At 40.5% G+C, this 15,105-nt stretch overlaps 1 protein-coding gene across 1 annotated transcript; it reads left to right on the top strand.

Moving 5' to 3' along the window:
• Window positions 1-2,203: 2,203 nt before the first annotated feature.
• TIMM17A (translocase of inner mitochondrial membrane 17A) lies at window positions 2,204-14,458 on the top strand. Its single transcript, XM_035010334.1, has 6 exons — window positions 2,204-2,302; window positions 5,562-5,661; window positions 5,788-5,851; window positions 9,703-9,831; window positions 10,583-10,693; window positions 13,792-14,458. The coding sequence occupies exons 1-6, from the start codon at window positions 2,277-2,279 to the stop codon at window positions 13,875-13,877; spliced, it is 516 nt and encodes a 171-aa protein (XP_034866225.1). The 5' UTR covers window positions 2,204-2,276; the 3' UTR covers window positions 13,878-14,458.
• Window positions 14,459-15,105: the final 647 nt, after the last annotated feature.

The following is a 15,105-nucleotide window of genomic DNA, read 5'->3' as shown; positions in this document are numbered from 1 at the left end:
CCTTTCTTCACCTTGTTCCTCACCTTGATCTCACCTTCCTTTCCCCTTATAGGGAAACCCCACAACAAAATAGGCCCCAGAGTCACAGTTCTTTTAGTTCACACATGGAGCTATTTTCCCCAAAGCAATACCCAGAGGACCTGGATCACAGGGGGTTCCAGCAAGAGTCTCCATTGGGGCCCAGAACACTAACTTTCACCAATATACCCTGCTGTGTTGAATCACCAGTTCAAACTCCCCTCACTTTTATTGTGACTTTTCTCCCAAGGACCCCCTTTCTTCCATCGTTCCTCCATGTCTTTCACCATTCTTTCATTGAGGGCCACGACAGTTCCTTAGACTCCTTTCAGATTCACTAGGAGGAGATTAGAGTACTTAGTTCTTTTCTTCCAAGATGTTTTTTCACTCAGATGAAAATGGATATTTTTGAGGGACGGGTGACATCTCCCGCTAGCCAACAAAGTCCAAGGCCAAGGCCCTACCCAGCCAAAAATGTTATACCCTGTTATCTGTTGCAGTTAAAAGAAAGCAAAGAATGAGAAGTCTAAGACTACTTGCTGGCCATCTGAGCAGTGCCTCCCAGAACAGTAAGGGACTTTTGGATAGGGACTGCTGGAATGGAGTGAGCTGGGTAACCAGCTAGATTCTGGCCCTCAGCTTTGTAAACTCAAAAACTCAGTATTATCACCATCCCCGGTGATTGATTTGATTCAAGAGAACCCAGCACACAAGAGGCAGATGCATAAACTAAGTGGACAAGAATAGTTTTGAGTACAAACCAGGGAATTCTCTCTTAAAGGAAAATCTATTCAGAAACCAAATAACAATCAGAAGACTGCATAATGAATATGGAATAAGAGCAAAGGGAGGTAGCTAGAGCTAAGAAATATTTCACTTGGGTCCTGGTGAGAACAGAAAAAAATACCCTTGCCCCATGAGAATGCCAATCTCTAGTTACTGAAATATTCATACCCACTAGGTCTGGGGTGCTGACTAAATATCAAATTCTTGCTCTCTGGCTCCTCTTGTTGCCCATCTCCCACATTCTCTCTTCAGCCTGTGCAGTTAATTAGACTTAAAGGTTCTTAATTACAGTCACATTCCAGAAAAAGACTTCTCGGACTTCACACATAAAAATCAGATGACTAGTGTGAACTGTTCTTTCTACATAAAGATACACTTTACTGACAATCTTCAGTTCTGTGGAGAGTTCAGTTTACCTTATTTTCAAGATTTTGTGGGTACCTCACTCTTCACTGCAGTTCCCTATGAACTGCACTAATTTTTTCCATAAAATAAATATATACATATTTTTAAAAAGTATTTATTTGAGAGAGAGAATGAAAGAGATCATGAGCAGGGGGGAGGTGTAGAGGGAAAAGCAGACTTCCTGCTGAGGAGGGAGCCCAATGAGGGGCTCTATCCTAGGACCCTGGGGTCATGACCTGAGCCGAAGGCAGACCCTTAACCTACTGAGCCTCGCAGGTGCCCTAAATATATACATATTTTAAAGTCAATCTCAAAAGGAGTGGAGAAAAGTTCTTTTAACAGACATCACATGACCGAGATTTTGTTGACTGTAGGCTAAAAAAGGTTGATGGGTTCCCATCCTTTTGGTCTCCTCTTTTCTGAGCTAAACACCCCTCACATTTTCTGCTGATCTTTTGAAGGGTGGACCAGAAGAGGTTCTGTTGTCCCTTCAATTGAGGGCCCCAAATTGGGTCACAGCAAAGATGGCCCAGGTAAGTTCACTTCAAAAGCATTTATCGAACATCTATCACATTCCAAGCACTGTGACTACAAGGACTATGACATTGTCTGCCCTAATCCTTCTCCTACTGTGTGTAGTTGGTTAAGAGTTTCACAAACCATCGCGGATTAGCTAACATTAATTCCCAACTAGCAGCCAAAGTACTAAAAACAAAAAAAGACATGTATTTAGGAAATTTGGTGAACCCTAGCGGAATAATGCTAGGTTTATCTCAGGCCACGGAACCTTCAGTGACGGGGTAAGTTGAACTCCGCGCCATTGGGCTGCTCCCGGCGCAGGAAGCCCAGACCAGCTGCCTTCGAGGACCTGGGCGGGGCCAGCTCTGCCACGGAGCGTCTCTGCCCCGCCCCCCACGCCGCCCTGAAGTCAAGGCTCCCATTGGTTGCGGGAGGAAACGGTGAACCAATCCACATAGACCTTAACGCCCTCCTCTCGAGATCACTTCCGCCGCTGGGGTCAGGCTCCACCCAACTTGCCCGGCATCACTCGCGCAGGTGGAGTCAAGATGGAGGAGTACGCGCGAGAACCTTGGTGAGCTTTACCACTGTTCTTGTTTTCTCCTGCCTCTCTGCCCGTGGTCCTCGTCCTCCCCTGTCCAGTGCCCGTAGGTGCAAGTTGAACTCAGTCGCAGGCTTGTCGATGTGGGTTTGGTAACCATAGGCAGCGCCGTCTAGAGCAGCTAGTCGGCTTCTGAACCCTGTGCTCCCCCGGCCGCGTGTGGCAGCCTTTCCGCTAACAACCCGGCACTCTGGTGACCTTGCGTTGGATGAGGAGGTCCCGGCTTGGGCTTGATGGAGCCTCGGAATCTGCTCCCAACCCAGGGTGTAGTCGATCTTGTGCGGGGTCCGTAATAATCCCCTCTGTCTGCTGAGGTGACCTTGGACACGTCCCCATGTCTCGCTTTGCTCAGTTCCTGTGTTGAGGAATGGACAGTAGGCCTCTGAGGGGGTGCCATTCTTAAGACATTATTTGTATTGTGACCGGTCTACCCAGGGCGAAGGATTTCAAATGTATAGAACAAGAGATTTTACCTAAAGGGCCTGGATAAGCTCCTGTAGGCAGGAGCCTCGTTTTCATCCTTGGAATTCTCCCTTAGGGGAGAGGGGGGACAAGGATTATCCGGAAAATAGAGATAGTAGTATGTGTTCTTTGAGAAACCATGAGCAGAAATTCATGTATTCAGTATTTGAGTGCGGTCTCTGTGCCCACCACTTTATAGGTTCAAAGAGTAACAGCATGAGTAAATCAGGCACATACATAGTTATAAAATGGGTAATTGCTGCCAGAGGTCTCAGGTTGCCTAAATTTAAGGCTTCTGGGGGTCTTAAGAGCGAAATCAAATCTTATTATTTGGGTTAATCACCTGTTTATTGGGTTAGAGCAAAAGCCAATGTCATCTTCAACTTGTGAAAGTGCCTAGGACTTTATATTATTACCTTGCCAGCAGTAGCCACATTACCTGCTTTGTGCCTTTTTTTTTTTTTTTTTTAATTTAAATCTCTCAAATGGGATACAGAGCGTTTCAGCACCTCCTGGCTCTTTAAAATTACCAAATGTAATTATCCCCCTTCCTAAATTGTGCTTACATATGAAGAATTCAGCGCATTGTAGACTGTTGTTATCAGCTGCTGTTGGATATAGTATAATGACACAGGCTGGCAGGAGGGTAAATTTTTTAACTTGGTTGAATTAAAGATGTAATAAGAATAATGAGTTTTTATCTACTACTTTGCTTTCTCTTAGTACATATGTCCTGAAGCAATACAATCAGTTGTCTGGTTAGTTTCCTAGTCAAAACTGCTTTGATCTTCTGTACTGTCCTGTTCGGTAAGAGCATTTTCTCAAATCCTCCAACCTCAGACTATAAGAATCTTTTCCCTCCCTCCACACCACTCTGCCTCCAAACATGTACATCATATGCTGTACATGCAAGGAGAGTGGGAGAGGGAGAAGCAGGCTTCCCGCAGAGCAGGGAGCACGACTTGGGGTTCAATCCCAGGACCCTGGGATCATGACCCGAGTCGAAGGCGGATGGTTAACGACTGAGCCACCCAGGCACCCCTGAATCCTGCTGTCCTTTAAGATTTTTTTAACCCCCTCCCCCAAAAAAGGTTTTTTTAATCCCCAACTAATAAGATCATTTGGACTAGATCTTTTGAAGTTACTGGCCCACCACTCAGAAGGAGCCACTAATTCATTCTCCTTTGTCTTTTCTCTATACTTCCTATTAGTGTTTCTACCATTTTTTTTTTTAAAGATTTTTATTTATTTATTTGACAGAGAGAGACACAACGAGAGAGGGAACCACAAGCAGGGGGAGTGGAAGAGGGAGAAGCAGGCTTCCCCCCGAGCAGGGAGCCCGATGCGGGGCTTGATCCCAGGACCCTGGGATCATGACCTGAGCCGAAGGCAGACGCTTAACGACCGAGCCACCCAGGCGCCACCTGTTTCTACCATTTTAAAGCAATTTCCTAATCCTTTTTAATATCAAGCACTGCTTCTTAAACTATTAAAGTGAAATCAAGTCACCTGGGATCGTTCAGTAGGTTCTGGGTAAAGTGTTGTAAGTCTGCAGCTCTAATAAACTCTCAGGTGTTGCTGATTTTGCTTTTAGGGTCACAAAAGCAAGCCTTGGTTAGCAAGGCCCCAGAGCATCCTGCTGACAGTTGAAATATGTGCTGCATGAGATAGTCATTCTGTACAAGGTCCTGATTTGTATTATACTTGAAAAAGAATATGATGTTTCACTGCAAGGTTTTGTATTCCTGTCCACCAAAGTCAGAAATTACTCATTCAAATTCTTCAGCAGCAACTACACTGAATTCACAAGTTTACTTGAACAAGTAGATTGTCCATAGGTTCATTATGTAGCATTTGACTCTTGAGACTAGATCAAAGAAATTGCTTTTATTTATAGTGGGTCTAAAGTTAATTTAACCAGGGCACCTGGGTGGCTCAGTTGGTTAAGTGTCTGCCTTTGGCTCAGGTCACCTGGGATCAAGTTCCACATCAGGCTCCCTGCTCAGCAAGGAGCCTGCTTCTCCCTCTGCCTGCCGCTCCCCCTGCTTGTTCTCTCTCTGACAAATAAATAAAATCTTTTTTAAAAAATGAATTAACCATTCACAGACTTTTTTATAAGCCAGATTCCTAGAATAGTAGTTCTGTTCTGATCACATTATTCAGATTTCATTGTGTTGTATAAGTTAGGTTGCTACTTTTGGAAACTGGGTTTACAAATATAACCTTTAATTATTGGAGATTAGAGTATTCCAGCGTGTTAAATGGTTGGACCTAATACAAACTAAAGTTCCAAGTGCTAGTGGGACTCAATAAACCCAGAAAGAATTTCAAACTTTAAAAATTGTTTAAATTGGTCTCCCTCTGCCCCGTTGAATCTTCATTTGGGGGGGGTCTCAGCTTTAAATTTTGCTGCAGCTGGAGAGCTTACTTTGATCCCTGGGAGATTGGATCAGCATTGATTATAATGTAATTTCCTACATAGTTGTTTATTCACTTTTGCTCAGTGCCCAACTGTTAATAGATGTGCTAATTATTAAATGAAAATTAAGTACTGTTAACAGTAGGGAGTTAAAGCCATTTCCATTCCTTATGGCTTGGAGCTAAATAGATACGGATATGTTCAGAATCCTTTTGTCTAAATGTTTATTTTATTGGTTGCAGTAGACCCTACATTGGAATCTGTTGCATCCCTTACTGTGTTAGCAAAGAAAATTTTATGGTTTATGAATGAGAAATAGTCTTTTTTTTTTTTTTTTTTTCCTGTTCTTAGCCCTTGGCGAATTGTCGATGATTGTGGTGGGGCCTTTACGATGGGTACCATAGGTGGTGGTATCTTTCAAGCAATAAAAGGTTTTCGCAATTCTCCAGTGGTAAGTAGGTGAATGGTCTTGTCTTATCATCACTTGAAATCTGGATTTGCTAATATCACTGGTGGCCCTATCAGTGAGCTGGAAATATATTGTATTTCTACTGTATTTTTGATTGCTTCTTTATAGGGAGTAAACCACAGACTACGAGGGAGTCTGACAGCTATTAAAACCAGGGCTCCACAGTTGGGAGGTAAGCAGAATTTTTCCATTTGTACTTCAGAATATCTTTTCTTGTTCATTTGAAGATGAAGCTTAGTTCAATCTAAGAGCTTGTTAGAAATTACTGTCTCTGTAAATTCTTCTGGATTTACGGTTTATTGAGAAAGTTAACTGGAATTGCTGCATCCATTCATTTGAAAATTTTGTCTTTGTCCAAACGCTCAGTGGTATTTTGTTTTTGTTTTTTCCTGTTATCCAAAAGGAAGACAGTGTGTTTAAAGCTTAGGTTTGTGAGAGTCAGGAGTGATAGCTTCTGGGGTAATATAAAGCTGAAGAGAATGTGATCTGAAGGATTGGGGTTTCATGAGAGAGAAACTGATGATGCTGCTCAGACTCCTCTCCAAGGTTAGGTTTTGGATGTTGTGCAGAGGTCAATGCAAAATTTGAAAAGGATTCATTATACTTTTTAAACTTGGTTATTCAGAAGTTGGGAGAAGAGAGATGATAAAAAAGCTTGGAGGTGGGGCGCCTGGGTGGCTCAGTCTGTTAAGCGTTTGCCTTCACCTCAGGTCATGATCCCGGAGTCCCAGGATCGAGCCCTGCTTTAGACTCCTGCTGAGTGGGGAGTCTGCTTCTCCCTCTGACCCTCCCCCATCTCATGCTCTCTCTTTCTCTCTCTCTCTCTCACGCTCTCTCTCAAATAAATAAATAAATAAAAGCTTGGAGGCTATATTCATTTACAAAGATACAGTCAGGTTGGAGAGACCATGTAGAACACATGAAAAAGACTAAATACTTTTAGTCATTCCTTAGTAATTTTGTGTGACAGAATAGTCCTGTCTTTGTTTTTAGCATATTTTTCTTTGGAAGCCTAGCTAGGAGCTGCCATTTATTGGGTGTTTGCTATGTGCTAAGCACTCTCCTAAGGGTTTTATAGCATTATTTTAATCCTCACAACACCACAAGAGGTAAGTATAATTATCCCCATTTTCCAGGCGAGGAAATCGAAGCTGTGAGGGCTGAAGTGATGGTATATCTTTTTCCTTTTCTTTCCTCTGTAATAATTATATACCCCTGGAAAGTAAATAGTGACTGATTTTCCTTTGTTCAAGAATGATAAGTAGTATTAAAGCACACACCAAACCCTGCACTCCTAATATATGCGGAAGTCATACAGGTTTTTATATGTCTTTTAAGAGGCTGCTTCTATCATATTACACTTTTTCAATGGATAAAAAAACAATCAGGTAGTGTCACAGGCAAGAGGAGCTTAAGGAGACATGACCACTAAATGTAATTTGGTATCCTGGAACAGAAGGACATAAAAACTAAAGAAATCTGAGTTAAGTGTGGACTTTACTTAATACTGTATTGATATTGGGTCATTAATTGTGCAAATGCACCATGGAAATGTAAGATGTTAGAAATTGGGCAAACTGGATGTGGGATATATGGGAATTCTGAGCTATCTTCACAACTTTTCTGTAACTCTAAAACTATTCTAAAATTAAACAGGGTGAAATAGAGGAAGACTAAGTTGTGGTATGAGTGAATTGGGATTATTTCAGATCCTTGGGACTGGCTTTTTTAAGGAAACTATTGAGAAATCTTTATGGTGTCTTGCTTTTTAAAAATACTGGGATGATGCGGCGCCTGGGTGGCTCAGTCGGTTAAGCGTCTGCCTTTGGCTCAGGTCATGATCCCAGGGTCCTGGGATCGAGCCCCGCATCGGGCTCCCTGCCCAGCGGGAAGCCTGCTTCTCCCTCTCCCACTCTCCCTGCTTGTATTCCCTCTCTCGCTGTGTCTCTCTCTGTCAAATAAATAAAATCTTTAAAAAAATAATTAAAAAAATAATAAAAATACTGGGATGACATTTTCAATTTAATTCAGTGAGCATTTACTGAGCTTCTCTAGTCAAAATCCAGGGGACAGGCAACATGGAAAAATCATAGTTGTGTCCTGAAGAGCCTTATATTTTCATAGAGAAAATTTCATGGGGGCTTTTGACACATCCCCATTATTCTTCAGGCATCTTTTGCATTTTGGAACAAGATACTCCAGGCTCATCTTGTATTTTCCCTGCCTAGCCATAGAGTCAACCATTTCTCCATAGAGCTCTGGTTCCTTTTAGTTGAGAATGGTATTTAGAATCCAAAATCTGGGTGCAAAGTGTATCGTTGCTGTTGGGGTGTTGCTGTTCCCGGGCCTTCTTTGTAATAGAGCTTGGGAGTATATATGTATATATGTAAACACACACTAACCACAACAAATACATATACCCAAATTTATATCCATATTTATATGTACATGTTGAAAATCATGAGTTCACACCAGGACCTCAGTTCCAATCCAGCCGCATAAGGTTTATTCTTCCTTTCTCCCTTTTTATATGAATACCTCCATCTTTGTCCCGCTTGGGCTGTGGCACCCCACACCAGGCCGTCCTTCCACATGGATACACTCAACTCCATGCCAGGCTGAGGACTCTTCCTTACCCTGCTTTGGCTCTGGCTCCTCACACTGGGCCACCCTTCGGTGGACAGCCTCCTCACCCTGCTTGGATGCAGTCTCATTCTCATCAGTAACCATAGCTTACTCTGGCAATTATTCTTGGAGGATGGGCAGGTTTCAGACTCTTGTGAGGTATTGGGAGAGTCTTGCTTGAGGAATTTAGTGAGGTAATTCTAATATACATTCTAAATACACCGAGGCATCAGATCTCTCTCAGGACATAGAATTACTGAGTTAGAGGAAAGAACTAGTTTACTAGTTTATTTTTATGTAGTGTGTACTATCTAGTATTGGACTAGATATGAGGGCTTATGCTATACTTCAGCTGGTTATATCTAATAGATTTAATGGATAATGTGAAAACTGGAAAAGGATTCTGGTGATGATCTGGTTCTGACATTTGGTATTGCCCTTACTAACATATCCCCACTATTTTCAGATTTCAGAGGGTAAAGAATAAAGTGACTAGGGCTCTTTTGGGTAGTTTTTCTTCTTTAATCATAATAAATGTAACAACTCTTCATATGGTGCAAGTCGGGTGCACTCATGATAGAGGATTTGGATAATAAAGCAGGCATGAAGAAATTAAGTCGTGTCACATCATCCAGAGATGCTGACAGTTAAAACCTTGGTGTTGTCTAAAATTTTGTGTGTACTTCTATAAGTGTATTTGTGGGTGTTTCTTATTTGACAAAATTGTTACTGTGTTTAGGAACAGTTTAAGTGCCAAGTAATTTGATTTAGTGTGGTTTTTAGTTTCATGCTGGAGGAATAAAGGATAGAAAGGGAGGATAGCTAATTTCTCTCCCCTTGATGTTCCATAATTCTGACTGTTTGTATCATCCATCAGCTGCTTTAGCATGTATTGGCCTACACCTATATAATACATTCCTGGATAGCTGGATTTCTTTTGTATCTCTCTTGGTGATTTTTATAGAGTATATATATATATATATATATGCTCAGTGACACTTAATGAAGAAAAGAAAAAATAGAGGTAAGGTAGAGCTATAAAAGGAGAAGGAAGGAAGAAGCAGGGTGGCTTTGTTGTGTTTACTGCTTTTTAAAAAGAGATACTTGGTTCTGAAAGGGAGATTTGAATGTGTTTAGCCTGACTCTTCTAGACCTGGCTTATTTCTTTTAGGCTTTGGGCCATTGCTAATTTTCAAGCTGATAACAATACAACCCATGCTTTATTGAAAAGATAAGTATTCCGACTGTTCAGTGCTTATCCAAACTTGTGTTTGCATGTATTTGTTTGAAGTGTGAGAGTTTTAAGAATATAGTGTTGTTATTTAAAGTTATTTTTGAGTATAATATTTTAAATGTAAAATGAAAAAATGAAATTTCTTTTGTTTTTAAATAAAATAGGTAGCTTTGCAGTTTGGGGAGGTTTATTTTCCATGATTGACTGCAGTATGGTTCAAGTCAGAGGGAAAGAAGATCCCTGGAACTCCATCACAAGTGGTGCCTTAACAGGAGCCATACTGGCAGCAAGAAGTAAGCAATCATTATAGACACACTAGTAAAAGCAAGACTTTTTGGAAAACCTTATCTGTCTTAATTTAGTGATATCTGTAATAAATAAAACTGAGCATTGCTTAATTTAGCATAGCATGAATGTATGTGGTGATATGGGGGAAAATAAGAGTATCTCTTTATTTGGAATGTTTAAGAATGAGAGAGCATGGGGTTCTGATCTATACAGTGGTTAAGAGCAGTTCAAGTTACTGGGCATTTTGCCAAACTTTTTGTGCCAGCCGTAGTTTCCTCATTGGTACTCTAGAGTTAATAATCATACCTGCCACATAGCAGTGTTATGAATAAAGAGCTTAGAACCATCTTCTAGATCTTTGGGACAGAAAGCAACCCAGAATTTTGGGAGGTTTAGTGGTTTAGGCCAAGGATCAGTAAACTTTTTCTATAAAGGGCCAGATGGTAAATATTTTAGACTTTGTGGGCTGTGAGGTCTTTGTCAACAAATACTTAGCTCTATGATTGTAACATGAAAGCAGCCATAGACTATATATAAATGAATGAGGATGACTGTGCTAATAAAACTTTGCATAAACAGGCAATGAGCTGGATTTGAGCTGTGGGCCTTAGTTTGTTGACACCTGGTTTTAGCCAGTGAGAAGGAGGGTTGGGAATGAGGGTAGCATGGAGCCATATGGACAGCTCTTTCCTTTACCAAATTTTCTATTAAACTAGTTTTCTATTAAGGTAATCTCTTTGTTATTAATGTGTTCAGATGGACCAGTGGCCATGGTTGGGTCAGCCGCGATGGGTGGCATTCTCCTAGCTTTAATTGAAGGAGCTGGTATCTTGTTGACAAGATTCGCCTCTGCACAATTTCCCAATGGTGAGTCTTCTTCCTGCTTACTACTACCATAGCTCAAACACTGGAATGGCCTCTTGATATTTAGAGAGAACCTATCCTTTCTGCTAAAATGTGGTAGTTTGTGATTTCTACATTTGCCATGGCTCGTGAGGATTACGATAATAGCCCCTGGTTCTATTTGAAAAGGTACATGTGGATTTGATTATTGTGTTTAGCCACAGTAACCAAAATGCTTTGGTTAGATGGTTTGCTGTTGATCTTTCTTTCTTTCTTTCTTTTTTTTTTAAAGATTTTATTTATTTGAGAGAGAGGATGAGAGGACAGAGAGAGCACATGAGAGGGGGGAGGGTCAGAGGGAGAAGCAGACTCCCCGCTGAGCAGGGAGCCCGATGCGGGACTCGATCCCGGGACTCCAGGATCATGACCTGAGCCGAAGGCAGTCGCTTAACCGACTGAGCCACCCAGGCGCCCGCTGTTGATCTTTCTTTTAGTTCTCAGGTTTTGTCAGCGCTCATGTGCTTATTCTAAGAAATTGCCAGTCATTTTAGAGGCGCTTGATGAAAGGTCCTTGCAGATGTGTAACAATAATGGTAGTCCATCAACAACCTCTTACTTACATGTATGTGCCAGGCACTGTTCTAGATGCTGTGATATAGTGGTGAACAAGGACTTAAATTCTGGTGGGAGAAGACCGATTAACATGTTAACAGATAAATGAGATTTGATTGTGTTGCTTGCTTCAAAGAGAATGAAATAGAGTGGTAGAAAGTGGCTATGTTTGGGAGGGTCACTTTATGGTTGGCAGAGAAAATTTTTTTGAGAAGTTAGTAAAATAATTTGTTGCTAATTGTTCCTTTTATCTGATATATAGGGAAAAGTTAAATTGTGGGCTAAGTGATCATGGTCATATAATATCTGCTCAGCTGTTAAATTATGCACCTTCTGGTAACTGCAGAAAACTTCAGTTGTCTGTAAAGGGCCAATATTCCTTGACATTGGAAGGAAGCAAAAAGATAAGCATGAGGATTTTGTAGGAAAAATTTGACCTGGCGTTTGGGGAAGGAAATAGGCAGAATAGTGACACATGTTGAAAATTATTTTCGGAGCTTGGAAAAGATTCAGCATAGAGTTAGGAATAGATCATAGCTCCCAGTTTGATTTGATTTCCCTGAAGCACCTAGCGAGAGATTCGGTGTCTCTTTGGCACAGTTGGCAAACACTGCACAGTAGATGCCAGGGATGATCTAGGGACCTCCTGGATCCTCTCACTTTCTGTTCCTGCTTTCTTTCTTTCTTTTTTATTTTATTTTATTTTATTTTATTTTATTTTATTTTTTATTTTTTTATTATTTTATTTTATTTTATTTTGACAGAGAGAGAGAGAGAGATCACAAGTAGGCAGACAGGCAGGCAGAGGGAGAGGGAGAAGCAGGCTCCCCGCTGAGCACAGAGCCTGAGGCGGGGCTCGATCCCAGGACCCTGGGATCATGACCTGAGCCGAAGGCAGATGTTTAACCATCTGAGCCACCCAGGCATCCCTCTGTTCCTGCTTTTTAATCATTACTCTGGAGTTAATAATCTGTTATGATAGGCACATTGTAACTTTGCTTTTTAGTTTTTATCACTTTAGTGTGAAAGGCTTCACATAAAACATCAGAAAAGTTTTATTTTTTCAGAAATTCAGAAACAACAAAAACATCAGTTACATTTTCGTTCCTTCTTTCCTTCTTTCTTTTCATTTCTTTCTTTTTTTTTTTTTTTCCTTTCTTTCAGTGGGTTCTTTGCCTGGGGGCTCAAACTCATGACCCCAAGATCAAGAGTCTTATGCTCTACTGACTGAGCCAGCCAGGAGCCCCAAGTTACATTGTCTTACAGAAATTAGTCTAGGTTACTTTGCTTTAACCTTTTTTCCTCAGAGGAAATCTTTAAAAGAAGTGCATTTTATTTGAGACAGGAGATCTGTTTCTGAAAAGCTGTGTTGGGGGAAATCTTTGAATAGTTAATCATGTATTTCTAATTAACTGACATGAAAATGCTTTTAAAACCATGGAAAAAATGAGGTAAAATTGTATCTAAGTAATAATGGTTATCTTTGGTTTACCTGTTTTACCCAGTATCTTCTCTAGTTTTCTGAAATGAACAGGTAGTGCTTTTATAGTGAAAAAAATATGTATCATTGGATTTTGAAGCATTGGAAAGCTTCAGGGAATTTTACCACTGCCTCTTTCTTCTTTACAGTTAATGTTTTAGTCTGCTTTAGTTTCCCTGAATTATTTTATTTCCAAAATAAAATAATTGTGATTATTTGCATAAAAGTTTTTTGTTTTTTGTTTTTAATTTAGAACCATATTTTTTGGGATGCCTGGGTGGCTCATTCGGTTAAGCATCCGACTTTGGTTTTGGCTCAGGTCTTGATTTCAGGATCGTGATATCGAGCCCATGTCCATCTACACGCTTAGCCCAGAGTCTGCTTAAGTTTCTGTCTCCCTCTCCCTCTGCCCCCCTCCCCAACTCACACCCTCTCCCTTTCGTGCTCTCTCTCAAATAAATCTAAAACAAAACAAAACAAAACAAAAAACACATTTTTTTCTTAGTTCACAGGCCCTCCCATCCTTTGAAAACTAAATATTATAAGACTTTGTTCTACAGCAAGCTAGGGGATGTCTTCCCATTTCAGAACTCATTCTCTTAATTGGTTGTATAAACTGGATTACTGATTTCTCTTAAAACATGACTAAGGTACTTAAACTTTGTGAAAATAATTTTAAATAGCTACTGAAAAATATGTCAAGAGGTGTGAGATTATTCCCATCTTTATAGCAGCTTGTTACAGCAATTGCTTTAAAAACTTGAATTCACTTCTTGCTATAATTAATCCATCTGACTTTCCTGGCATAACAGTTGAGAGCTGTTCATTCTGGAGCATAAAGAAAGCCAGGCTGTCAGGTTTTACCAAATTTGGAGGCACTCATGAAAATTAGGCAGTAGAAATTCAGAGGACAGCTCTAAGGTAGCACGTTATTTTTATTGAGTTGATTGATTTACTCTCTACAAAGTCTTGTTCTGTTAATTGTGTAATATTCAGGTGGTTTTTAAGATTCTTTCTTTCTTAATTGCAGGTCCTCAGTTTGCTGAAGACCCTTCTCAGTTGCCTTCAGCCCAGTTACCATCCTCACCTTTTGGAGACTATCGACAATATCAATAGGACTTCTTTCCCAGGATTTCTTTAACAGAATGAGCTGTAGTTCAAGAAAGAATCTCAGAAGATAAGTTACAGTCTGTTTTTAAAACCATAGGTGGGACAGCTATGGCCAAATAGGCTTTGAAAGAGACACCTTAGCTCTTTTTTCTATTTAAGGGAACATGGGGGGGCAGATGTTAAATGTAATACATTTATTTATTCACAATTGGATTGCATTTGTGATAAAAATAAATGTCTAATATCTTTAAAAGAAAATATAATAAATGCTTAGAAGGTGAAGGACCAAAGGGCAAAAAACAATGAAGCGTGACCATCATTTCCTTGGGGACTTCTCTGCCTGGTTTTGTGTTCTGTCAGCCAAACAATAAAAAACCCCTGGAACTTGCTCTTTCTTTTAAGATAAATTGTAGAGTTCTACTTTGCATCCTCGAATACTTCAAATAATGCAAAGTATGTTGAAAATTGCATGTTTTATAGTTGGGCTCTCATCTCACTTGAAGTAAATTATGTATGAGAAGAATTATGGAGAGTTAACATGGATCATTTCACAGTAAATACTTAATGAATTAAAGGCTGAGGTAAAATATCCTTTACTTTGAAAGGAAAATATGCTATTTCTTGGTTTTGAAGATGTCCTATCTTAAACTTCCTTTATCTTTGAGGCTCCTGTGTCTTGATTTTTTTTTTTTTTTTAAGATTTTACTTATTTAGAGCTGGGGGGATGGGTAAGGGGCAGAAGGAGAGAGAGAATCCCAAGCCGACTGCACGCTGAGCATGGAGCCCGACTCGGGGCTCGATCCCAGGACCCTGAAATCATGGCCCAAGCTGAAATCAAGAGTCAGATACTCAACTGACTGAGCCACCCAGGTGCCCCTCCTGTGTCTTGATTTTTGATCATCAGCAACCTCACCAGAAGCAACTTCCAATTCTATATGAGAAGAATTCATGCACAGTATAATAGCACTGGAAAAGTTTGGTGTTTCTTGTGTGCTTGAAAATAAAATGTATGCTGATTTTAATGTGTTCCAAGTCCCCTGAAGCTAATCTTCATAAAGGCTGTATTTTGGGGTCTGATTGGGCCTGGAAAATGGATTAGCATTTCAGAATAGGCCATTTTACTGTTTGTATCGGAAATGACATGTGGCCTTACAGAAGGCATGGTGCTCTTACCCATTTGCCTACATCTGTGCGAGATGGAGAACAAATTTGTGTGGCTCTGGTGAACACACAG

This window comes from Mirounga leonina, unplaced genomic scaffold (genome assembly GCF_011800145.1).
Source record: "Mirounga leonina isolate KUSES-001 unplaced genomic scaffold, KU_Mleo_1.0 Mir_154, whole genome shotgun sequence".
NCBI lineage: Eukaryota > Metazoa > Chordata > Mammalia > Carnivora > Phocidae > Mirounga > Mirounga leonina.
This window is presented reverse-complemented; position numbering and strand designations above follow the sequence as displayed.

What these genes read in the sequence shown, in the direction of transcription:
- TIMM17A (XM_035010334.1), top strand. Translation starts at nt 2,277, where the DNA reads ATGGAGGAGTACGCGCGAGAACCTTG. An exon ending in GTTTTCGCAATTCTCCAGTG is followed by an intron (nt 5,662 to 5,787) that starts GTAAGTAGGTGA and finishes GCTTCTTTATAG; the next exon opens with GGAGTAAACCACAGACTACG. An exon ending in AGCCATACTGGCAGCAAGAA is followed by an intron (nt 9,832 to 10,582) that starts GTAAGCAATCAT and finishes TAATGTGTTCAG; the next exon opens with ATGGACCAGTGGCCATGGTT.